Genomic DNA, 25,499 nt, shown 5'->3' with positions numbered 1-25,499 from the left:
GGGCAGCGAGTGAGGGAGAGCTGAAAGAGAAGAATGTGCTTGGTTCTGGCCCCCCCCCCCTGCCAGTGCCCCCCTTCTTTTTGTGACAGCTTCTCCTGCCTCCTGCTCTTCACTCCCTCCTCTTCCTCTGTTTTCCATGGCGTGACGCATCACAGTTGGGGGGGGGTGTTTACTGTGCCACCCCAGCACCTCCGCCAGACCAGAAGACTGTGCCAATTGTGCTCTTGACTTCTCCTAAACTATAATTTTCTGACTGATGGATGCCCCCCCCTTCAAAGACACCTGTCGACCTTTAACCCTTGACCTGAGGGAAAGTCAGAGGTCAGATGTTGACTCAGTAAGGGGAGGGTTAAAGGCCACACACTGTCACCCCCACCCCCACCCGCCTGTGCTGATATAGCTGCATCAGCACATTTTCACATCTTCTGGAATCTTTAGGGTCTTTTCACTTCACCAGCGAGTCTCGGCTCTGCTGTTTTTTTGTAGTGGTGCCTTAAAATGCTATTCCATTTATTGTGCATTGTTTTGCTTGCATAAAATATGGGAAATTAAATATTTGGGTAGCTAAACTCTTTAATGCCGTCTTTTATTGGCGAGTTGTGGACAAAGAACCTTTCAGCTCTCACAGGTGAATCATGTCTGGATGTCGTCTGTGTTTCTGTGTCTGTGTCTCCTTTTACTCCTTGGCCTCAGACACCCCCAAGGTGCCCTGCCTGCCGTCGGCTGCTCACCGCCTCGCCCCGTCTCTCAAGGTCTCGCTCCTCACTGGCCGGAAAATGTCAGTTGTGAAGCTAGCACAGATTCCTGAACCAGGTGTCGCTCCACGTGTGAAAAATGATGTGTGAAAACATACTTTTTCGGGGTCCTCGATTTTCATTTTCATTCAGAGTTCGACAGCATTTCCTATCATACAGGCTATTAAATAACCCTATGAGTATTTTGGCATTATTTGTTATTAACCATAATGAGATTATTTTGGGTTATATTCTCAAAATTCCTAATTTTCTGCCCAAAATCTGAATCAAATCTGCTACTTATGTTACAAGTCAAAGGCCATTCAGCTCATATATATATATATATATTCCATTTATTTGCCATAAATAATAACATACCATTCTCCTGTATTTAACCCAAAGATTCAATTTTAAGCTTAAGTTTGCTGTGTGAATACATATGAATACTGATACAGAGAACAGAAAGTGTGGAATTAAAGACAGCGCAAACCCATGAGTAAGAAACTAGACAAGCTGCTTTCCATAATGAAGAACTTTTTTAGATAATAGTGCCATCGTGTGGCTTGTCTTGGGATTACAGTATAGATGAGTATTGCCAAGCGGTTGCATTTGTAAACCATGTATCGGGATGGATAATTGACTAAAGCCATGAGGTTTTCAGGTGAGGGGAGGGGGGTGGCAGCTGAATCAGTGGCGTGGCATAGTGATATACTCAACCAGCTTTTGCATTTCTGAGATATTCAGGAGATAGTCATTGTTGTCGTCGGCATACTGCATAAGCTCCTTCTCCAGGTCGAGGCCCATGTACTGCGAGGATGGGAGGGAAGAGGAGAGGTCAGCAGAGGTCAGCAGAGGAACACAGGGAAGAGGAAGCGATGGACATTTGGAGAAACAGACGGAGGAGTCAGTGGGAGGATTTACAGTTCTGACAAAGGAATGTGGTTTCCACTGATTGCAAAAAAAGCATGTCTGTAAATCTTAATGGAGATATTTATTCCTTTAGATATGTAATGAATGCAGTAATACAATGCAAAGCACACCTGCTGTCGAGGAAAGTGATATTGAGGAAATCTGGAGGAGAACAAGACCCTGAGGCAACATTCTGCATACCTGAACACGAGCGTACAGGGCCACAGGGACACCTGAACACAAGCATACGGGGGCACGGGGACACACCTGAACATGAGCGTATGGGGGCATGGGGACACACCTGAACATGATCGTATGTGGGCACGGGGACACACCTGAACATGAGCGTACGGGGCACGCGGACTCATCTGAACACAAGCATACGGGGGCACGGGGACACACCTGAACACGAGCATAGGGGGGCACGGGGACACACCTGAACATGAGCGTACGGGGGCACGGGGACACACCTGAACATGAGCGTACGGGGGCACGGGGACACACCTGAACACAAGCATACGGGGGAACGGGGACACACCTGAACATGATCGTATGTGGGCACGGGGACACACCTGAACATGATCGTATGTGGGCACGGGGACACACCTGAACATGATCGTATGTGGGCACGGGGACACACCTGAACATGAGCGTACGGGGCACGCGGACTCATCTGAACACAAGCATACGGGGGCACGGGGACACACCTGAACACGAGCATACGGGGGCACGGGGACACACCTGAACATGAGCGTACGGGGGCACGGGGACACACCTGAACACAAGCATACGGGGGAACGGGGACACACCTGAACATGAGCATACGGGGGCATGGGGATACACCTGAACATGATCGTATGTGGGCACGGGGACACACCTGAACATGAGCGTACGGGGCACGTGGACTCATCTGAACACAAGCATACGGGGGCACGGGGACACACCTGAACACGAGCGTACGGGGCACGCGGACTCATCTGAACACAAGCATACGGGGGCACGGGGACACACCTGAACACGAGCATACGGGGGCACGGGGACACACCTGAACATGAGCGTACGGGGGCACGGGGACACACCTGAACACAAGCATACGGGGGAACGGGGACACACCTGAACATGAGCATACGGGGGCACGGGGACACACCTGAACATGAGCGTACGGGGGCACGGGGACACACCTGAACATGAGCGTACGGGGGCACGGGGACACACCTGAACATGAGCGTACGGGGCACGCGGACTCATCTGAACACAAGCATACGGGGGCACGGGGACACACCTGAACACGAGCATACGGGGGCACGGGGACACACCTGAACATGAGCGTACGGGGGCACGGGGACACACCTGAACACAAGCATACGGGGGAACGGGGACACACCTGAACATGAGCATACGGGGGCACGGGGACACACCTGAACATGAGCGTACGGGGGCACGGGGACACACCTGAACATGAGCGTACGGGGGCACGGGGGCACACCTGAACACGAGAGTACGGAGGCACGAGGACACACCTGAACACAAGCATACGGGGGCACGGGGACACACCTGAACATGAGCATACGGGGGCACGGGGGCACACCTGAACATGAGCGTACGGGGGCACGGGGACACACCTGAACATGAGCATACGGGGGCACGGGGACACACCTGAACATGAGCATACGGGGGCACGGGGGCACACCTGAACACGAGAGTACGGGGGCACGAGGACACACCTGAACACAAGCATACGGGGGCACGGGGACACACCTGAACATGAGCATACGGGGGCACGGGGACACACCTGAACATGAGCGTACGGGGGCACGGGGGCACACCTGAACATGAGCATACGGGGGCACGGGGACACACCTGAACATGAGCGTACGGGGGCACGGGGACACACCTGAACACGAGCATACGGGGGAACGGGGACACACCTGAACATGAGCGTACGGGGGCACGGGGACACACCAGAACACAAGCATACGGGGCAACGGGGACACACCTGAACATGAGCGTACGGGGGCACGGGGACACACCTGAACACAAGCATATGGGGCAACGGGGACACACCTGAACATGAGCGTACGGGGGCACGGGGACACACCTGAACACGAGCGTACGGGGGCACGGGGACACACCTGAACACAAGCATACGGGGGCACGGGGACACACCTGAACATGAGCGTATGGGGGCACGGGGACACACCTGAACACAAGCATACGGGGGCACGGGGACACACCTGAACATGAGCATACGGGGGCACGGGGACACACCTGAACATGAGCGTACGGGGGCACGGGGACACACCTGAACATGAGCATACGGGGGCACGGGGACACACCTGAACATGAGCGTACGGGGGCACGGGGACACACCTGAACACAAGCATACGGGGGAACGGGGACACACCTGAACATGAGCGTACGGGGGCACGGGGACACACCTGAACACAAGCATACGGGGCAACGGGGACACACCTGAACATGAGCGTACGGGGGCACGGGGACACACCTGAACACGAGCGTACGGGGGCACGGGGACACACCTGAACACAAGCATACGGGGGCACGGGGACACACCTGCACATAGTCACCATACTCCCTCACGATCATGTCTCGAACATTCTCCAGGGTGAGAAAAGATCCATCCCTGCTGTAATGGTTGAAGACCACCTGCAGAATGGGATCGACTGGGGCGAGGAAGAGGAGGATAATGAACTTCTGAATGGGACATTTGTCAATCACAAGGCATCAACACTACAGATGAGGCCTAAACCACATGTCATTGGCCTGTTGGAGGAAATCCATGCAGACTCAATACATCTGATTGGACTCAAACCTATAAATCAGGACATGTGAGCGCCCATAAATTATTCTGCGCTATGTAAAGTGTCAGTGATAAATACTGCAATGAAACATCGTTTTTATGCCACAATTTGATTCATGGAATCAATTAATGAATTTATGGACAAGGTCAGGCATTTGTTTCACAAGGACTGCCCAGCCTTTTAAAATACTGACCTTCTGGAGGCTGAGACTGAGAATGACAGATCAGTGTCAGCAAGCAAACTGCTGCCACCCAGCGGTGAAGTCTTGCCATTGCACTTCCTGACACTGTAAGCAAGAAATTTACCAGCACTTTAAAATGTAGGGTATACAGAAGATGGGGTAGGATTTGAGAATTCGTGTAGAGGAATTGAGATTATAGAGACAATATAAAGACGTTTTACACAGCAGTTACTGCTACGCTTGTTGGCATACTTACAAAACTTTTCGGGCTTTGTTATGATATATCTGGATAAGAACTCTTAATTAACCCTTAACCACAAATTCAATATCAAATTCTTGGCAAAAATTAAATTTAAATCAAGCGAAGTAAAATTATGTAAATTCTTAAATCCCTCGCCTGCTCGGTGAATAATTAGCATTGCTTTGGAAAATCAAAATGCCATCGAAATACCATACAATGTGGTATAATGTATGGACAGTATAACGAGAAGAAAAATTAAACATGACTTACATCAGGGGAGTTTCTAGCTACTGAAAAGACCAGGGGCAAAGTCAAGTTATCGTTTTTTTATTATTATTTGAAGGAAGATTGGCATCGGGACTAAAATAATCGGGTGACCAGTGAGTGACCAGTGTTCTGTCGAGTTGAGCTACTTTGTCGAGTTAGGCTACTGTAGTGCTAACCCTCCAAAAAAACCCTAAAACCCTAACCCCTAAAACCTAACCCCAATCCCAAGACGGTGGAACTGCACATGCGCAGAAAGGCTCGATAGCACAACTCGCCAGAACACCGGACCCAACAACACCCATGATTTACATTAGTGGTGGCCAATCTTATCCAGAAAGGGCCGCTGTGTGTGTGGTTTTTCGCTGCAACTCCATCATTAGATTACTAATTAGAGGACTGATTGGCTGAAGAGTCCTCACACTTGGGTTTGAACAGCTGACCTAAAGGTTATCCCAAAAAGCCGCATACGCACCGTCCCTTTGCGGATAAGATTGGCCCTGATTTACATTAACAATATTGATCCCAGGGGGAAATTACTATCCAAGAATGGCTACACAGCTTAAACTGAAGTCAGCATTCTATTGCCTGATGTCGTTTAAGTTTTAAGCTATTTATGCTCGTACGCCTACGTCATTCGTCAAATGTCAGTTTGATCAATGATGGGTTTGTTCTGTTGGAGCCTATAATTGGCACTGATATTTTAATTTCTTCCAATGATTCATCTGTTAGATCACAAAATGTTGGACTAGGTTAAAAGCGCTAAAACCACCGTCTCAAAACATGAACATGCTCAGAAAACGCAACACAGTGAAATTTATAAGCGACTTCATGAGGAAAAAAAACAAAAAACAAAGTCGCTTATAATAAGCAGACTTTTGTAACACTGATGGGCACATCTATTGTCCTACTTGTTGTAGGATGCCCCCTCCCCAATCCACATTACAGACCATAGTTGGGGCACCTAAAGAAAGAAGATCCACCTTAGATCTGTGACAAGGGCCACTGGCTCCTTGGCTGATATGAGCGGAGCTTGCTGCGTCAAAATCAGTCTGTTTACCCAGTATTTAGTGCCTCAAAGAGTGCATTGATCCCGAGGCACCCCCTCCTCCCCACTGTCCGCTTCGCTTCCTGGTGAATGAGGCGTGTCTCAGTTATTTAGAAGGTTGATCAGACGTCAGTTCGTCACGCAGAAAGTCTAGTAGAGCCAGTTTTTCATTAGTTGAAGGCTTAAAAATACCACGGACCTGCAATGTTTGTCTCAAGTCTTATCTGGCAAATTCAGACCGACTGTTTGAGCATTACAAAACGCCCAGTTCCCATCCAGAGATACAATCTGTGTACATCTCGCCAGCTATCAACAACATACGCCGACTTTCCTCACTTTTTTTTTCTTTTTTTCCGCGAACAGCAGTCCGGCGAGGAAAAAACACGCGGCGTGATGGATGAGTGGACAGAAAGGAAATGATCAGAAGGGGAAATATGAGTAATGAGAGCGAGAAAATGACAAATACGGGCTACAGTTAACTTTAAGCGCGAAGATTACAGAACTAGACGTTAGGCTACTTACCGGAGATGAACGAGTGAGTGGCAATACTATAGTATTACAGTGTGCAGCGGGCGGAAAATGAGAAGCAGGAAGAGGCGCACCTGAGCTATACCTGCGTCTCTCCTCCCTTTCTGGATCGATTCCCCAACCAGTCAGAGCGCCAGGTGCCTATGGGGTCTTATTCACAGCATCGGTAATATACACGAAGCACACGACAATCAGGCTTCACTCATTTAATACCATTTTATTATCATTTTATAAACAGTGTGCCAGACAGGCGAGGTCTAAATAAAGTTTGCAGAAATGCTACAGTTCAGAGTCATTCGGATGCCACAAAACCACGTGTTTAAAACGTATCACGATTCCCAACGATAACAGCAGAAGTCGGGTACCGAACTAAATACAGTGTGAAAGTCTCAGCTCCACTCACACACAAACAAGAAACACACTGCCAAACACTTTCACTATATCATCATATTTGCCCCCATGCAGGGGCTTTTGTGTTAATTGCAGCTCCCGTGTTGAGTCCCTCACACTGAAAAGTCTGTTTACGCGGTGTTTTTTTTTTTTAATTTATTTTGCACTTTAAGCTCAGTAGTAATATATAATATACTTCTAATTTTGTTCTTTTTGTGTTTTGCGCCCCAGTTGTTCATGCCGTGGGGATTCGCTTTTACAAATGTGCAGTCAGCCACACAGAGAAACACTTCCCACACATAACTAACACACACACACACACACACACAGAGAGCGAGAGAGAGCTCTATGGCGTCAGGCAACTGCAAACCCACAGCACCAAGTCAATAATAAGATCCGATCATCTACTAAAGCGATATTTGTGTCTTGCAATCGCCCAAGCTGGGACGAAAAGGCTGAAAAGCTACGGTTTCTTTAGAAATTTTCCAGGTTTGGTCGCTGGATATACACGTTAAGGAAAAACGGCTAAACATGGTCATAAGCAGAGTATAGTTTACGTTTGGTACGTACGGTGATACCTTGTCCCCAGATACAACGTGGTCATTTCATGAGGGGGATCCGTGTGGTTCTTCAGAATAAATTATTTGAACTGTATGTTGGAGCTTTGGCTTCCTTGACGGGTTTAACGTCTGAGGGGTTCACAGCAGCCTTTTCACCAATCAAATACATAGCTGTCGGGGGAAGGGAGCCCGTACATACACAGAGGAATAATCTTTTTTGCATAAATAGATATCCTGTATATGGACGAACAGCATGTTCTGAGGAATTGTACAAGACAATTTTACGGATTTTTCAACCCACACCCTAAGCTAATGAAAAATGTAAATAAATGTAAAAGGGCTAAAATATTACAAATTTACATAATGAACAACATAAGTTGTATTATTTCAAACAATGTAAAAAAAAAACAATACAATATTGGCTTCCTCCCAGCTTTTGGGGTACAGATGCTTACGCAGTGAAAGCTCCTGTCAATCTTCTCAGTTACTCTGGCTGGTGACACGGGATTGGATGGTGACCCGTCTGGGTGGGGGCTGATCTGCAGGCCGATTGGCCACCAGCTCCTGCAGTTGCAGTGCACCCCCACCAATAAAGCAGAACGCTGGACAGACGGGACCAGAGCAATCAACCGGCCCCTCCCATAGGGGGCGGAGCGAGTGGGCATCATAATATGTGACACGTCCCTTTTCAAAGTCCAGACACACCCCCAGCCGTGGGGGCAGGGGGGCTGTGAGGGCTGTCTGTGTGGTGTGGCCGCTGTTGGTGCTGGAAAGGCACGAGGGCTCCCGGGGACTGGTGGCATTGCTCGGACAGCTATTGTGGGACTGTCCCCCCTGGGGCAGGAGAATTTTTCCCATGCCCATGGTCAGGAAAGAGAAGGGAGGAGAGGAGTCGAGGGCATCCTCTGCTCCACTGTCATGGCCACTGTCTGGGTCATACCTACAGGGCAAATGGGGTGAAGGAAGGGAGAAGCTGGTGATGAGAGACAGACAGAGCACACACAGAATGTCTGAGCCTCAGAGGCATTTAAAGCTACTTATTTTATTCAAAATGTCATTCCTCTATACGGACAGTAGGTGGCACAATAGTTAAAGATATGGGCTTCACTCTAACTGAAGGATGCTGAATCAGCTTCCTGAATGGGCCCTGCAGGTGTATTACATTTAATCTGAACGCTACAGTACTGCTTGTAAAGACACAGACTGTGCCTCGCGCCGGGTCCCCAGCGCCGCCTGTCTGTCCGACCTGGCTTCTCTCCCCGCTAGTCACACTCACCGCGGACTGGCCATGTCCTGGGGCAGATGAAACCACTCCTGAAGTCTCGCTTCCAGGCCGACGCCCACCTGCACGAAGCGGAGGATGGGCAAGGGGCAGTGGGTCACACACACACACACACACACACACACACACACTGACAAATACGTCACGAAGCAGCCGCCATGCCGAGGCGCGACACTGTTGTTTCAACACTGCGGTAGCTAATATTACCTTTCATGACACTAATTACAATTTCTATTTTTTCCCCCTATAATTAAAAACACTGTAAGGAGCGGCACTACCATCAAGACCACCCCCCTCCCATTTAGGTCACCCTGGTGTTCAGCTACTTGTCTGATAAGTGAGAGCCCCCCTCCCCAACGCCCGAGCGGTCAACCTGCCTTGACCAGGTAGGAGCCGGGTTCCACCGAGCATGCCCAGTAGTGCTTGCCCTGCGTGACGGCCACATCGCCCACCAGCAGGTCTGAGGTCAGGTGACAGGAAGTGAGGGCGCGGTCCGCAGCCTGCAGGAGGGAGAGGCCTGGCACACTGCGGGCACAGCGCTGCTCCTTGCTGACCACCAAGCGGTCAGAGTGCAGCCCCCAGCGGGGGTCCAGGTAGAAATTCAGCACTAAGGGGCCGAGGAGGAGGAGGGTAACAGCATTCAGGACAGTGCGAAGAGGGATGGGAAAACAATAACAAAGGGGAAGACACATAGCAGGAGAGCAGGGGAGGAGGAGGATAGAAGGAAAGTGGGGAAAAAACCAGGAGCAAGGAGGTTTTCAGGAAGAGAAGGAGATACAGATGCCAGGAAGGGAGGCGGGCAAGTGGGTCAGAGGGAGGAAGGGAAGAAAGGGTGACAGTGAGGAAAGTAGGGCAGTGGGAATCCATTTTGGATTAAAGGGAAGGAGAGGAAGGCGCAGAGAAAAGGAGGGGGGGGGGGGGGGGCAGATACAACAGGTACCTTGTACACATTCCAGGAAAAAGGTCAAGATTAAAAGGGCTTTAAAAAGGGGAGGTACACTTCAGACAGGAAGCAGAAGGCATTGTGTTTGGAGCAGGAAAAAGGGCTTATTAGGAGACAGAATTAGGGCAGTATTATTCAGGATGAAAACACCACGAGCATACAGGGCAAAGGGAACACTGAGGCTGCCGAATACTCCAACATCCCTTTAGGAGACAAACCTGACTGGGCAAGTGTCAGTCCTTAAAAAGCAGGTCACATGAGCACATGGATGTGGATGATTGACTGTTTCACGCCGAGCAGGAGAAGGTGACCCACAGCCAGAGAGAGAGCGAGACAGAGAGCGAGAGCTGAGCTGAGATGGAGAGCAAATGGGATGGAGATGAAGGGATGAGAAGGTGAGAGGAATAGGCAAAAAAAGAGATTCATTAAATTTGTAGTAGTAAAAATTCAGCACTAATTTTTGCCATGTCAATATTGAGGATCAAGCATTCAACCTTTAGTTTGGTGAGACTAAAGATTTACTTAAGTCATATCTAAGAAAATATAGCTGAGGGTGAAATGTTTTACACACGAATGTATGCAGGAAGTGACTCCGAGGTGCGTGGCGGGGTATCAGGGCTGCAGTGTGGCGGCCGTACCGGGTGCCGGAGGCGTGTGCAGGTAGACCTCCTCGCTGTACTCCCCGAAGCCGGCCTTGTTACAGCCGCGAACCCTCAGCACGTAGACGCAGTCCATCTCCAACCGCTCGATCACCACACTGGTGCCCGTCACCTCCTCCAGCCGCTGCCAGCCCCAGTGGCCCCCGCCTCCAGCCCCGCCCACTCCAACCCTGGCCCCGCCCCACACACCCCCGTGGCCGCCCTCACGGCGCCGGAACTCCACGGTGAAGTGCCAGGCGGGGGCCGAGTCCTGCGGGAGGCGCCAGCACAGGAAGAGCTGGTCATAGGCCAAGGTGCGCTGAGTGTCGATCACTGGGGCGAGCGGGGCTGGGGAGAGAGAGAGGGAGGGAGTGGGGAGAGGGAGGGGGAGGGAGTGGAGAGAGGGAGGGGGAGGGAGTGGAGAGAGGGAGGGGTGGAGAGGGCGGCAAAAGGGGGGAAGGAGTGGGGAGAGGGAGGGGGACAGTAGAGGAGGAGAGGGGAGAGAGGGGAAAGGGAAAAGGGGGGAGAGAGAGAGGGAGGGAGTGGGGAGAGAGAGGGGGAGGGAGTGGAGAGAGGGAGGGGGAGGGAGTGGAGAGAGGGAGGGGGAGGGAGTGGAAAGAGGGAGGAGGAGGGAGTGGAGAGAGGGAGGGGGACAGTAGAGGAGGAGAGGGGAGAGAGGGAAAAGGGGGGAGAGAGGAGAGGGAGGCAAGATAGTGAGGCACCTGTTTCTACAGCCCCAGCCTACATAAACACTCACACCTTTTCTTCCCGACCCCCAGAAGCCTCCCCCCTCCCCCTCACCTCGAATGAAGTCCAGGCTGCTGAGCAGCTTGTGCTCACGGGAGACGTCCAGCTGGAAGTGCCTGAAGGAGGGGTCAGCAGACAGGGAGAAGCACTGCAGGTTCTCGATGGCCTTCAGCAGCCTGGGGGGGTTTAGGGGGGCGTTTAGCGGGGGGAGCGGGGCCAGGGGCGGCAGCCCGGCGCCAGCAAGCGGGTGAATGGTCGGCGGACCTGTTGTGGGTGAGACGCGCGGCCTGAACGAAGCAGGGCGGGTCGGTCTCCTTGAGCAGCTCCTGGGAGAAGGCCAGCAGCCCCGCATGCTCCAACAGGCTCTGCTTCTCCGCCGCCTGGGACGAGAGCGCCTCCCTGCGGCGGCCGCGCGCGGCCTCCAGGCCCTGCGTCAGGCCCGCCTGCCGCTCCGCCAGCGCCGTGCCCAGCTCCCGCACGCTCTGAGCCAGCTGCTCCTGCGCCGTAGCGCTGTTTACCTTTCGGGGGGAGATAACCAGCGATCACAACCCGGAAGGTGACCGAGGAAGGGTGACCCGTCTGCGTGTAATATAAGGTGGCGAGGTTACGGACAGGGCCAACTAGCCAGTAGCAGAGGCCGTGATGGGAGGACAGGACGAGAGGATGATGAAGCGGATAATGAAGGAGAGGATGACGTTTGTCTCATGCGACGGTATGAAATGCAAGCGGCACTTCTGGGCGGATCTGCGATTGAGGGTGCATGTCCCTGTACGGAGAGCTCCACGAAGCTCGCGTGCATGGGATTCCCTCATTTAGAACAAACTGGCGTACTAATCTGTAAGAGCCGCACCTATGCTGTACCCCACCCCCCCACCCCACCCCCCCAAGCAAGATGCAGGTCCAGGCTGGCCCAATTTTCATGTCATTTTCTTAAAGGGACAGACGCTTCTCTAAGAACCAGCGTATTTCACACCGGATATTTACATAACATTACAATTATTTAGAAGATAGTTTTATCCAAAGTGACGTCCACATTCAGAAAATAGGGTCTCTGGAGCAATTGAGAGTTAAGGCTCCTGCTCAAAGGCTCAACAGTGACCTCAGTCTGCTGGCCCAGGGATGCGAACCGGAAACCTTCTGTTCATAGTCTTGAACCACGCACGGTATCTGATTGCCAGTTCTGATTGCCCATGTCACACATCTCAGCACATGCAGGTTTGCTGCTTAAACAGAAAATAGCGGCCTTTGTGTCAGCGGGTGCGAGCCGTACTGGATACCTCCGTCTGCGTGATCGCGTTTTCCAGCTGAGTGATCTGCGCCTGAACCGTCTCCTGATTGGCCAGGATGTAGTTGATGCCCTTAGTGATTTTTTCCTGGGGGAGTGAACATTGACACCATTAAGAGGCTAGACCAGGTCACGTCTCAGGCCTTATGTCACGGCTCAATGGCACCGCTCACTGAACTGAAAAAAACAATAAATTCACCAAAGATCGAAAGCAACAAAACTGTGACCTTGACTTTGATGATTAACCTGCCGGTAATTAGCACTAAGCAACCTTGCTTCTGTACTCTGTGATTAATGCAACTTAATACTCAATGATTCCATCTACCTTGAGCCCAACACCCAGGTTAGATAATGTTTCACTAATGACCACACGGCTGTCGCAGCTGAACACATATTTCAGTCTGCATCAGTGGGCTGGAACGGAACCTTCCAGCTCTACTTGTAGTACAGGCAGAACCAAATTGGTCCAGAACCTCATTAAACTCCCCGGATAAGTAAAGCCCCACAGGTCTCCTCTACATTGTTAAAAACAAGCTTGACTATTTATGCATATTATTTATTAAAAGGGGGATTATTTAGATAACAGGGAGAATGTGATTATCCATTTATCTTCCATAACCGGTGACCCAGCACTGCAGAATCTGACTGGAATGGGCTAATTTCCTGAGTTCTGAGTGTAAAATGATTCCCAGGATATTACATCCATCTCCCAGCTGCATATCCAGGACAGTGTCAGAGAGCCGGAAGCCGATCCCAGGCAGCTTTGGGCAGGGGGACAGTCCATTGCAGGATACAACACATCAGATGTCAGTTTGCCAGTTTGTCTTTGGACTGTGGGAGAAAACCAGAGCACTGGGAGGAACCCCCCTCTCCCCCCCCCCACATACGCAGAGGACTCCCACCCGAGAGGCACTGTGTCACCCCCATAACATCTGTATAAATAAATATACATATATATAATGGAACAGTATTCTGGGCTACCATTTAAAACAGCCCATAATAAATCAGATCCACAGCTCCATTACTGGAGATTCAACCCAAACGAAATTTGTGATCAGAAAATGGCCCCTAAGGTTTTAAAGTGGGCCGGGCTCCCTGACCCCGCCCCTGACCCCAACAGTCTCCGCCCAGCTTCTGTGACCCCCCCCCCTTGCTCCTCCTTCCCCCTCCCTCTGTGACCCCGCCTTCCCTGCCCCACACTGCTCCCATCTGTCCTCCCCCACCTTCAGCGTCTGGCAGGCCTGCACCACAGGGGTAACCTTGTGCCCCGCATGCACCCGGCGCAGTTTGCACAGTGGACACAGGAGGCGCTGGCAGGACTTGCAGTAGAAATGCAGCCGCTCCTGCTCGTGCTCCGGACAGGTCAGGACCTGCGTGAGGTGATCAGAGGGGAGGGTTACCACTAGGGGGCGCAGACGGTTAAGACTGCAGGAATGTAACATGAAGCCTGCTTGGGGGGGGGGCAGATATCAGCAGTGAGGGATGCACATAAAATCATCTGAATCACATGACTATAGGGTCAATGATTCCATGACCTTGACCCCGTCACCCTGACCTTGGGCCGGAAGTTGAGGGTGGGCTGCACGTGCTCGTGTTGGGCCCGCGGCGTCCCCCATGGGTGGTACAGCTTGAAGCACTCATTGCAGAAGTTGGCCCTGCAGTCGGCGCAGCCCTTGGTGGCCTCCAGGGTCTGGGGGGGCTTGCAGAACTGGCACATGACAGCCACGGTGCCCAGGCTGACAGTGTGCCTGTACCTGAAGCGGGCCACAGACGGGAGGGGGCGAGGGGTTGGCAAAAGAGGAAGGCCATGTGCCTCCCGTGCCTAAAAAATTACATTTAAAAGCTCAAAGGTGAAACCGGCTAAAGGCAGGCAAAGGTGCCCCCAGACCTCACCCAGAGCTAACACCCCCCACCCAAACTGGCACATGGGTGGATGCCCGCGCATGGGCAAGGCCCCGTACCTCTCCACAATGCGCTCCAGGGTCAGGTTACGCAGACAGTCGGCCAGCCCCCTCTCCCCGAGCTCTACCTCCCTCTGGCAGGGAGGGCAGGGGAACAGCATGTTGGGAGGGGGGCCCTCCTTCCTCCTCCTGCCGGGGTACGTCCCGAACCCTGATGTGTTTGGGAGACGGGAGCCAGCTGAATCAGAGATGGGAGTCGAGAGGTAAGCCTGCATGCAACACGATGACACGGTACTCCGGGAGAAAGTAAGAGACGAAAATAGAGACGTCGGCAGCTGGGGGAGGAACCAGGGCTCTGCAGCTGCTCACTGCAGCCTTTCGCTGCTGCGGGGTTCATAGAAAGTCCAGCGGTCACACACACACACACACACACACACACACACCTGCAGGAGCAGCTGTCACTTACACACGCACCCACAAATGGCAGGCTAACGTTACACCGGCACCCAAACAGCAGGCTATTTCTAGCGTCACACACACCCAAACAAGCGGCCTCTCGCATGACACGCACGCAGGCAGCCAGACGGGCTCCGTCTAACGTTACCCGCCAGCTGGAAGCGCTGATGCCCCACCCCGCGCCTTCGCTCTGAGCTAACGGGCGCACACACACCTGCTCGCAGCACCCGTTCGATGCGGTCGACCTTGGGCAGGGGGCGGCGGGCCTGGCGAGGAGAGCGGGTGTTGGGCGTGGAGGCGGGCGAGTTGGGCGAGGGGGGCAGGTCCGGAGCGGGGTAGCCGTTCTGCACCAGCACCTCGGAGGCACACAGCAGGCAGACGCTGTGCTGACAGGGCAGGATGATAGGCTGCTTCACCATCTCCTTACACACTGGGCACTGCAGCTCCCTCTCCATGCTCTTCATGTTGGACTGTGGGGGGGTTGGGGGGGGGGGGGGGGTGTCAGATCATGTGAAGGAGATGGAGGGATACAGGCCTGCCCACTCCCCACAAATGGGAGCAAAGTTATCAGGGGAACGAGAGAAGGAAACAGAAAGAGCCATGAAGGGAGGCGACAGGACGGACGGGACGCCAGGGAGGAGAGGAATGGAATGACTGAGATTAAAAGGTGACAGGGACCAGCAAAAGCCATCAGAGGTGTCGTTCAGCGTAACCCAGACATTGGGACGGGAGCTCGGAAGTCAACAGAAAGATAAAAGTCCGACAGGACGGCCAGAGAGCAGTAAAGAGAGAGAAGAACGGAGTGGGAGTAAAAATCAATGGCACGCAGAGTACCAGCAAGAAGGGGCCTCGTATATATGGCTGGCTCTCCTCAAAGCATCGAGCCCGTCCTGTAGAGCATGGATAAGGGCTCCAGTGATGGATGCTCCGCACTTCTCGGGGGACATTCTTACATTTAATGTGACCGCCTTCAATGTCACCCAACAGTGTAGATTCAAATGGAGGTGGTCATCACTTTTAAGAGTGATGCTGTTCAGGCTCGTGTTGCTGTACACAGTCTTCTGTGTATCCTAGTGCTAAAAAGGGAAGTTCTGCTCGTTTTGAGAAAGACTGGCGTTGAGCTGCATTGGGACTGCATTGGGACAGCAGTGTTTCTGCAGGTTTCCCCGCTCTTCAGTCACGCGCAGCAGATCCTCCTTTTACTGCGAGCTACTCCCTTCGGGACGCTGACAGACAGCAGCCAAGCTCGGATACACACGGGCGTATGCTAACCACACGCAAAGTTAGTCTAGCCTGCCTGCTGGTATTTCGCCTAATATTTGTGTTTAAAAAAAGTCATTTTTATACGCATGATATGAAACGTAAATATTAGTAAACTGGCTCGTGTAAATTTTAAACTGAGAAAGATGAGTTTCAAAAATCAATCTTGTGGCATTTTTTTGATTTCCGCGGAGTCTTTGAGAAACAAACATCGGTATCGAGAGATAATACTGGAAATTTATCGGCGGTTTGCGTTGCGTTTGAGACGCCAGGCGCAGTACAGCGCATCCCCTTCACGCAAAGCTTGCGGGCTGCGTGCATCGCAGAGGGGTGACAATGGCACGGGGATCGGCGTCACGAGCCGCAATACCGGCCTCGGAACTCGGCTCGCATCGGGCGCGCTGATCCAACGCATTCCTGTTAAGAACTGCACCCTGTTATTACTATCATATTATTAGGCTATTATATTAACCCCCCTCGATTGGTCCGCTGTTCACGGGAGGAGGGGGTGGGACATCGCATCTTTCTACAATCACGGTCGGGGGGCGGGGGGACGGAGCAAAGGGATACGGCAGGGTTGTTGCGTTGCCAGCGTCAGCGTAAAGGCCAAAGTGTTTACGCTGCTTTTTAGCCGCAGGGCCGCCGTTTTCCACCTTCCGGTGTATCGCACACTCTCGGGTCAGTACATTAACCCGCTCCCCCTTCCGGATCACCATATCCAGGTTAGTGCAGTGAATCGCCATTCAAGCTGACTGCCAGTAGTTACACCCCCCCCCCGCGCGCCCTTCCACCGCCAGGCCTCAGCGTGCTCGCATCCCGTTCCCATAGCAACAAGCATCTCCGCGCGACAACAAATTGTCCCAGCATTTATATTTGTCTGCGAGTGACAGTATTCTTTGTCTGGCGTCCCATTGAATTGTCGTGCCTTTACACTCTCCCCCTCCATTACATTATTTGAACGCTGCCACAGTCTACATAAAAAGGATGTTCTGCTTTCGGACTCCGTTTCATATATCAGCTATACCAGAGCCTCTACAACGCAATTCTTAAAGAACGTAATTTTCTGTCTATTTTTGTCAGTACAAATGAATAAAACAGTCCCAAGCATGACTCCTATACTAATAATTGTCGCTACAGGAATATGGAAAATTGCCCAAAATCTAAAAACAAAAAATAGCCGAATGCTAACAGAACTAAAGCTGCCATAATACGGAGAAGGGAAGCACATGAGGCTGGTGCATCTCTCGTTCTATCCTCCCTTATCTTTCTCACCCTGCCTCCATCGAAGCAAACGGACGTATAAGCTAACAAGGCGGTGCTGAATTCACTAGGAACCACCAAGTCCTATAGAAAAATAAATCCGAAAAATACTTCTAATTTTATATTACGGTCTATGGGCATTTTAATTTGAACGGTGGCAGGGAGTGTTAGCGAGGAAGAAGAGTCACCTGAAGAACTCATTAGTATATTCAAATAAAGATCGGTAAAATATAGGTCTATAGATGACTGCATTTCGACAGGTAGTTGCCTATGTAACATCTGTTGTCGGGTTATAACAACGCAATTCACAAATGTTACAGCATACAACCTGAACACAGAAAGACAATATACAGTTAACGATGCGCAAAATCAAACAGCTATAAAAATGGAAAATACTTACACTAATTCTAACCAGCGCATCCATTATGGAGGTAAACGTTTGCAAGTCCGCCTCTGCCATTCCTCGCAATAGCGCTGTCGTTGGTGGTGCGCTCTATGCTCTCCGTAGATGGCAGAAAAAGCCAGTCGGTGCAATAAACTGTTGAAATACAGCCGCAGAATGTGAGCGCTTCTGCCAATAAAACCTAACTTAAGGTGATCCTCGGCCTACATATAGCGCATTGCACGACACACATACAGGCGCAGAAAGATTGACAGTCTGCAATGTGAAAAACCACAAAAATCAGACGATTGCCACAAAGGCAAGCTGATTAATTTTTAATTGCACTCCGTCTTTCTCTTGAGAGCGAGTAGTCTGCAATATAAACGCACTGAATTTTCCCCTTCCGATAGGGGTATATGCTTAAGCAATATAGTGCTCAAAAAAGGATGAGGACTGGGAAATGAGCATGCGTAGCATTTCCTGCAGAAAAAATAAGGATTCAAACCAATGAGGGTTTCCATCTCGCTCGCCCTCCCTCCCCCATTTCATTTTCTCTATTGGTCTATATTGCTTTTTTTTCTTTTGCCTTCAAACAGATAAGAATTGCGGCATAGAGAAAATTAAATATAGATATATATCCAAATGAAATTCTTGTATAAGAATGTATATTGGCTGAGCCATAAAGACCAATCGATATAATAGAATTCCGAACAGGTGTAGTGGAGTTGTTCTTTAGCCTCCACGCCGCTAGGTGTCGCCACTTCGACAGACGTGTCCTGAAGAGGTTACAGCTGGACCCGACGGTGATGTGTACCACCGGCACCAAAATCCGGCCTTCTTCTCACATAGGGCCGGCATAACAGCGCGGTGGATTGCACGAAAAATTAGAAAAGTTCCAAGTATAACTTTCACTGATTTTTTTCAAGATAATAAAGATAAAAGAAAGATGGGTGAGTGTCACCATTCGGTTGAAATAAGAGCGCGCATAGTAGTAACACTGGCGGAGGGGAGTAGTCGCAAAGCTTATAACTAGTCTGTCGATAGTGCTTAGTATTATGTGACTTATTTTTAAATCTTTTAATCTTAAAACCTTAGACCAAGTGCAGTTGTCATTTTTCATTACTGGGTTTGTGGTAATAACATTTATTATCCAGGAAAAAGGATAATTTCTCAGGTTATTTCATCTGTGCATGACGATAAGGTGTCAGTTTCTATGTTAAGTGGTTGACTTTTACGAAGCTGCTGATTATCATGGTTGGGGATAATGAAGGGTGCCTTGAGTTACTAACGTGGTGTTTTTTGCACCTCCTTTGTCGCCTCTAGAGTGCTGAAAGCGTTTCTAGCCGGATGCATTTTAGTGACGCACACTGACGTGGCTTAAAATTACACAGTAGTTTCGCATATATTGTACTAACATATTTACCTTGTTGCTTGTCAGCATTAATTTGCCCAGCTATAGCATATTAAATTAGTGTGACAGGAGGTGTAATGCCGAATGTTCATTGAGTTTAACACAGTGTTGCTACTTATCTATACTACAGTGTATAGTTTGTGTAATAATATCATAAGCCATGATCCCAGTACTGTGCCGTCTATGTTAACACTCTTTTCCCTCCACTTTCTTACTGTAGCCGTGAACACAGGAACCTCTCTGGTCCTCTCCAGCTTGTTGTCGGTGCTGGTATTTGCAGGCATGCAGATGTTCAGTAGACAGCTGGGGTCCTCAGAGTGGCTGACAATTCTGGGTGGCTTTCTGGGCTCAGTCCTTTTCATCTGCTCTCTCACTGTATCCTTCCTTGTAGACAAGGTGTTGACGTTTGCTAGTTTGCTAGCAGGGGGTGCTGATAAGGCAGAATTATTACAGTAAACTAGCATGGCACAGGAACCATTTATCAGAATTAAAGCATTTTTGACTACTTATAAGCATCTCAGTGGCAGAATATTATCTCCGTGCAAGTAAATATGTGTCTGAGGTCACAGACGTGTGATAAAAACCAATTGTAGGATATCTGAACCACAGAGGAACATAAATTCCGATTTAGGTTGTTCCTCTGTTGTACACCATTTTGCTTGGACAGACCAGGCATTTTTTGGTGTGTTCCTCCTGTTGTTCTTCCCTTAATCCCTGTGTAGGCCTTCAACAATTTGGAGAACCTCGTCTTCGGGAAGGGATTCCAGGCCAAGATTTTTCCAGAAAGTGAGTGAGCCCTGTTTTTACTGCAACTTGGCCTAATTGCACAGCATCCTGCAGCTGTACCTTTTGGGTCAGATGTAGAAGGACAGATAACTAGTCTGTTGATGATGGTTATGGGCAGTCCTGGGGTTGTTAGAGACCATGGAGATGCCTTGGCTGTGCAGGTTTTGAAGGAAGCTGATGTTTAATGGTGTGTGAGCATCCATAAGCTTTGATATAGCTGGCTTATCAACTTCATGTCAATGCTAGTAACTACACTTGTGTGTTTGAAAGCATATGCTTGTTCTGTAACCTCAGTGTGACCTCTCATTTTTAGTTTTGCTGTGCCTGTGTATTGCTCTCTTTGCTTCTGGGCTGGTGCACCGTGTCTGTGTCACTACCTGGTGAGTATGCAGCACAGGAGAAAAACCCTTAAATGTAACCATAACAATGCATTTTAGACCTGAAACACCTGTCCAATTGAATAAAAACTAAAGTGTTGCTGAAATATGATTTGCATTTTAACTTCTGCCTCCCTCTTTCTTCCATCCTCCCTCCCTCTTCCTCGTATTTCAAGCTTGATATTCTCTCTCCTTGCTCTGTACTACATAAACAAGGTCTCAGCAGCTCTCTACCAAGCTGCTGTTCCAGTAGCAGCTCCAGCCAAAACAGCCAGCAAGGGGAAGAGGAAGAACTGATCAACACTGCCAGCCAACTAATAGCAAACTGTGCAGTTGCCCCACAGTTTTTTCATTCTTTTTGTTAGCCATTGAAGTGAAATAAATTTTATCCCTTTTCCTGCAGTCATTCCTTTTTTGGAATGTCACTATGGTCCTTGATATTCCCTCGTGTCATTTCTCATTGTAGTGGTTCATCCAGACATTAAAATAATTTTGGAATAACAGGCTTGTAAAATTATTTTGGAGAGGGCTATTGCTGTGGTTTGGGTGCAAAAACCTAAAGTGTGGTATTGTTAAGACTGATCAAAAAAGATGTTGAATTGAGAATAGGCCTCCATCACAGGTTAAAAGAAGCCCACAAGGTCTGGGCAATAGTATGCCTCATTTATGACATCTGGTAGACTGTAACATCCAGCTGTATGTGAATGTTCTGTCCTTTCCCTTTGCCCTGGTTTCTGTTATTTTAAGAGCTTTTTAATCTATGATGTTAATGATTCAAAGCTTGAGTGGAGACTCAGGCTAATTTTTAAGATGCATAGGAATTAGTCGCGGCCCGCAAATAAGTCGGCTGCTTTCTTTTCTGTAAAGTGATTGCATTGCACAAAATCTGAGGTTTTTTTTTAATTTTCTCCTGAAACTAAAATCCAGCCATGCAAAGTCAGCTGTAGCTACAATACTTGTGACTGGAGTGTAGTTGTTCTGGTCAGATTGAAATTGAATGAACACTTTAAGTTGATTTGTTTTTCTAACCAGTGATTCACCAATAACACATGGGTTGTAACTATTCCATGTTTTCTTTGGAAGAAGTGATGTCATCTCATTGAGACAAGTTGCCTTAATTAGCCCAATATAAATGAAAGCATGTATAAGGAGGAAATTAGCTGACTTCTTACAATATGGACAGAGTGTTCTACATTTTTCTGTAATACTGGCCACTTCCTCTGCAGGAAAGTTGGTCCCAGCTTCTCTGTGACCCCCTTTCAGGTGCTGTGATCATCAGACAGACTTGTCTGGCTGGTCCTCATCATTCTGCTGCCTTCCTCTGAAAGCGTGAAACCACGGTGATGATATTGAATAGCAACAACATATTTGCCATTTTTTTATGCCAGCTCCAGAAATAGAGCTTTAGGTACTAACATAAAATAAAAAGAGAAACTGCAGTCAAAAAAACACTAATTATCACATAAAAACATCTCTTACTGCTACATTCATTAACATTGACTGGTTACAACACATTCAATATGAAAAACAGAAGTAGATACAAATGTCAATGGCCAGATTCAAGAGACTTTGTGAAACAAATTAACTTGAAGGAAAACAATACTACACTACAATGAAAATTGCCGAATGAAATGTTGTACTGATCTTTTATTAATAGCAAATATTAATCAGTGAGTATGGACACACCGCAAGGGCATTGATGTAGGTATGGAAGGTGAGGTTGTGTCCCTACCAATAATGTGGGAATGCCATGTGTGTTTAGGGGGCATGGGGAGGGGGGATGATTTGGAGCTGATTTGGTCCCTATACCAATGTTGAAACCAAACCTATGCCCATGACTCACCAACTCATTTTTTGATGAGTCTTGACCCTTGGAAGCAGTATTTGTATGTTAAAATACGTATAAGGTGTCCCAATAGCACCAGTGACCAAAATCTCAGTAACACATGTATTTTAAAAATAAATAAAACATATTTTTGAATGTAGAACAATGTTAATGATGTATGTAGTAAAACCAAACTCTTTTATGCAATTCCACAAGTTATACCTTTTAAAAGAATTGTTTTATATTACAAAAGGTTTTATATTACAAATGTTGAAATTTGGCTGTGTTTTACAGGTATAGAGCAACTTTGAAACATGATAGAAATACAAAAATTAAGCAAATCGTGTAGGAATCATACATTATCTGTGTGAGTAGGAACTGTGCCTAATATTATAGGCATGTTCTTAAGCCCTGAAGCCTCTGTGACATGCTTTTCTACTCTAAATGGAGAATTTATAATGAACTAGAACAGTATATAAGAAGAAAACTAACCAAATGACTTAAAGGAATGACTATATTTGATTGTAATTTGATTCATTTTCTATCGGTTCAACGTTCTTTAATAAAAAGTGCTTAATCATATACAGCCTAGTATTACATTTTAGAGGCCTATAATTAAGAAAACCATCATTTTTATTCACTCAGCCTGCATTATTTTGTTTGGTTTGTCCCCTCACAGGCACATTTTTTATTTAATAAATCCACAGGCCTGGGTATTATTCCTGCAGTAAAAGCAAAAATATAAATTAATGAATTAAACATGCGAGAGACCGCTGCTTGTGCACCACGATCACCCAGCCCTCGCACACACCCATCTTCCTCTGACACTCCCTCTTAGTGATGTACTTGGGCGTTTCCTGTTGCCTGTTATAAATTCACAGTACAATTCACTACTTAGGGTCCATTTTTTACTTTCTTAGGCTAATCCATCTGTTGGGTAAGTTTTAAATCCATACGGTCATATTCATCACTGGATGTAACCCACCTTAACAATTCAATAAATATCTAAGACGTTTGTATTTACAGTGTAAAGTTTGCTGTAGTTTGAATATATAACAAAGTAGTTGTGCTTAATTTGTCAAATGCATTGTGTGTACTGAAGAAATCTAGATACATTAACTTGTTTTACTTTTAAAAATGTATCCATGGGGAATTTTGTTACATTCTGTAATATATAATATAATTTGTGTGTTTTTTCCACTTTTTGTTTAAATTAGTCTTGTTGATTTGAAACAGAAGTCTAGACATTTCAGTCTTTTGTCATCATTTGTCAGTGGTTTTATCTTTTAAGTTATAAAACCTTAAATACAGCACCGGGACATTTACCGATTAAAAAAATATTTGCTAGCAAAAATTTTGCGCACGAGCTGAATTAGTGATTTCCATTAATTATAACACCACTCGCATACCTGAACACAGGAGCAGAACAGCAGATGCATACATGTTCCACAACAATAAGGATAAATCTGATCTTTCGTGAGGCTCTGTCAGTGTGTATTTCTAACTGTTGGTTTGTAGGCATAAGCTTTTTAAAGTTACTGAACCTGCTATAATGCAGTTTATCAGCAGTACGGTTCCATCCTCAGCCCTGCCCTGTTTCACACTCCAGCCCCCACTGCATGAACTCCGACCCAGTCATCAGATAGACGGCGGCATGAAAAAGACTTTAAAGGCAGATGACTCAAAAGAAAAGGAATGTGATTAGGAAAGAAGATGTTGCAGGTGGAATCCTCTGAATTTGCAGAGAGCCAAAAATAAAGCAGATTTCTACGTCTAGACAGATCTGCCCTTAATCACAGGCAGGCTGACAGCTGATTGTCTGGCTTGGTGTTCATTGTGCTGCACTAAACCCTTAGTAAACCGCAAGAGTGTTACCAAGCCGCAAGTAGCCAGCATTAAACATGCATGTTTGCTACTGATTATGAATTTGTGGATGGGAATAAATTTGCTGTAATTTACTCTGGGGAAGACTGGCTGAGTCCTGCTGCAGTGTATCTCCTATGGGAAGCCTGTGCACTAAACTGCTACAGTGTATCTCCTAAGGGAAGGCAGTGCACTGTACTGCTACACTATTCTGTTACAATGTATCTCCTACAGGAAGCCTGTGCACTATACTGCAATTCTGTACTGCTACAGTGTATCTCCAACAGGAGGCCTGTGCACTATACTGTTACAGTGTATCTCCTAAGGGAAAGCTGTGCACTATACTGTTACAGTGTATCTACTAAGGGAAAGCTGTGCACTATACTGTAACAGTGTATCTCCTAAGGGAAAGCTGTGCACTATACTGTTACAGTTTATCTCCTAAGGGAAAGCTGTGCACTATACTGCTACACTATTCTGTTACAATGTATCTCCTACAGGAAGCCTGTGCACTATACTGTAACTCTGTACTGCTACAGTGTATCTCCTACAGGAGGCCTGTGCACTATACTGTTACAGTGTATCTCCTAAGGGAAAGCTGTGCACTATACTGCTGACTCCATGGCTTGATGTGACCCCACCATGACTCCCTCTTTCTGTTAGGGTGCTTCTCAGCCTGTAGCAATGCCAAGTGACCTGGAGAGAGCCATGGAGATGCTGGTCACGGTCTTCTACCGTTACTCCAAGAAAACAGGCAACAGCAACACTCTTTCACGCTCTGAGTTCAAGCAGCTGATGGAGACTGAGCTATCTACATTCCTCAAGGTAGGACATTCATCCCTGGCTACCTCATCCTCTCTCTCTGTCTCTCTCAGCTCCCCAAGTTCACAACCCCCCCTTCTTTGTCCACCACCCCTCCCCCCAGGCACAGAGGGACCCCAATGTCGTGGATCGCATTAGGAATGACTTGGATGCCAACGGGGATGGAGAGCTGAACTTTGAGGAGTTTGTGTCCCTGGTGGTGGGCCTATCGGTGGCATGTGAGCAGATCTACCAGCTGCATGAGAAGCAAGGGCAGTGCAGGAAGTGAGCGCATCGTGGTTGGGAGGTTTGGTGCCAATAGTCATTCTGTAAAAAGTCTAATAAACACTGACTTTCAAACACATCTGTGGGTCTGAACATGAGTATAGCCTGTCCATTGGTGAAAGGGCTGGGAAGCAAGACTTATAAAGAGGAAAGTACACATTGAAATGTGCGCAAACAGACAAGGCCACCTGTGCAGCCGAGTGGGTTAGGGCTCCGAGCCTATGTCTGGAAGGTTGTGGGTTCGAGTAAAGGGGTCAGAGAGTACTTATAACACCACTGGGCTTTTAAGCAAGGCCTCTAACCATAGCTGACTCTGTTCT

The 25,499-nt window shown here is 48.4% G+C and overlaps 3 protein-coding genes across 6 annotated transcripts; 2 read left to right on the top strand and 1 right to left on the bottom strand.

Moving 5' to 3' along the window:
* Positions 1–6,929: 6,929 nt before the first annotated feature.
* Positions 6,930–18,563, bottom strand: trim46a (tripartite motif containing 46a). Of its 4 annotated transcripts, none has more exons than XM_023806284.2 (12): positions 17,850–18,561; positions 15,144–15,399; positions 14,534–14,711; positions 14,128–14,326; positions 13,796–13,942; positions 12,565–12,660; positions 11,552–11,805; positions 11,342–11,463; positions 10,541–10,888; positions 9,337–9,566; positions 8,954–9,021; positions 6,930–8,617 (listed from the first exon to the last, which is right to left on the bottom strand). In XM_023806284.2, exons 1-12 carry the CDS (start codon positions 17,907–17,909, stop codon positions 8,158–8,160), a joined length of 2,418 nt encoding a protein of 805 aa, XP_023662052.1. In that variant the 5' UTR covers positions 17,910–18,561; the 3' UTR covers positions 6,930–8,157. The 4 variants fall into 4 exon arrangements, 3 of the variants coding, with proteins under 3 accessions (XP_023662052.1, XP_023662053.1, XP_072572789.1); XM_023806285.2 differs by having other exon boundaries at positions 14,534–14,684; XR_011993087.1 differs by lacking the exons at positions 6,930–8,617; positions 8,954–9,021 and adding an exon at positions 10,121–10,254 and having other exon boundaries at positions 9,433–9,566; positions 17,850–18,563.
* A 34-nt stretch (positions 18,564–18,597) lies between these two features.
* krtcap2 (keratinocyte associated protein 2) lies at positions 18,598–20,906 on the top strand. Its single transcript, XM_023806287.2, has 5 exons — positions 18,598–18,781; positions 19,463–19,617; positions 19,965–20,028; positions 20,342–20,408; positions 20,582–20,906. Exons 1-5 carry the CDS (start codon positions 18,778–18,780, stop codon positions 20,700–20,702), a joined length of 411 nt encoding a protein of 136 aa, XP_023662055.1. The 5' UTR covers positions 18,598–18,777; the 3' UTR covers positions 20,703–20,906.
* A 2,161-nt stretch (positions 20,907–23,067) lies between these two features.
* On the top strand, positions 23,068–25,258 carry LOC111840921 (protein S100-A1-like). The gene is made up of 3 exons (XM_023806289.2): positions 23,068–23,167; positions 24,757–24,918; positions 25,019–25,258. The coding sequence occupies exons 2-3, from the start codon at positions 24,778–24,780 to the stop codon at positions 25,181–25,183; spliced, it is 306 nt and encodes a 101-aa protein (XP_023662057.2). The 5' UTR covers positions 23,068–23,167; positions 24,757–24,777; the 3' UTR covers positions 25,184–25,258.
* Positions 25,259–25,499: the final 241 nt, after the last annotated feature.

Source organism: Paramormyrops kingsleyae, chromosome 9 (genome assembly GCF_048594095.1).
Source record: "Paramormyrops kingsleyae isolate MSU_618 chromosome 9, PKINGS_0.4, whole genome shotgun sequence".
Taxonomy (NCBI): Eukaryota; Metazoa; Chordata; class Actinopteri; order Osteoglossiformes; family Mormyridae; genus Paramormyrops; species Paramormyrops kingsleyae.
Note: the sequence above shows the minus strand (reverse complement) of the source record. Positions and strands in the feature narration are given on the sequence as shown.

Excerpts from the sequence above, each read along its gene's own strand:
- trim46a (XM_023806284.2), bottom strand. The coding sequence starts at position 17,909 with ATGGCAGAGGCGGACTTGCAAACGTTTACCTCCATAATGGATGCGCTG. Across the intron at positions 13,943-14,127 it reads CCCTCAACTTCCGGCCCAAG|GTCCTGACCTGTCCGGAGCA; the intron begins GTCAGGGTGACG and ends CACCTCACGCAG. Across the intron at positions 9,567-10,540 it reads GCACACGCCTCCGGCACCCG|TGCTGAATTTCTACCTGGAC; the intron begins GTACGGCCGCCA and ends TCGGCCCCTTAG.
- krtcap2 (XM_023806287.2), top strand. Across the intron at positions 19,618-19,964 it reads TTTTCATCTGCTCTCTCACT|GCCTTCAACAATTTGGAGAA; the intron begins GTATCCTTCCTT and ends ATCCCTGTGTAG. Across the intron at positions 20,409-20,581 it reads CGTGTCTGTGTCACTACCTG|CTTGATATTCTCTCTCCTTG; the intron begins GTGAGTATGCAG and ends TCGTATTTCAAG.
- LOC111840921 (XM_023806289.2), top strand. The coding sequence starts at position 24,778 with ATGCCAAGTGACCTGGAGAGAGCCATGGAGATGCTGGTCACGGTCTTC. Across the intron at positions 24,919-25,018 it reads AGCTATCTACATTCCTCAAG|GCACAGAGGGACCCCAATGT; the intron begins GTAGGACATTCA and ends CCCTCCCCCCAG.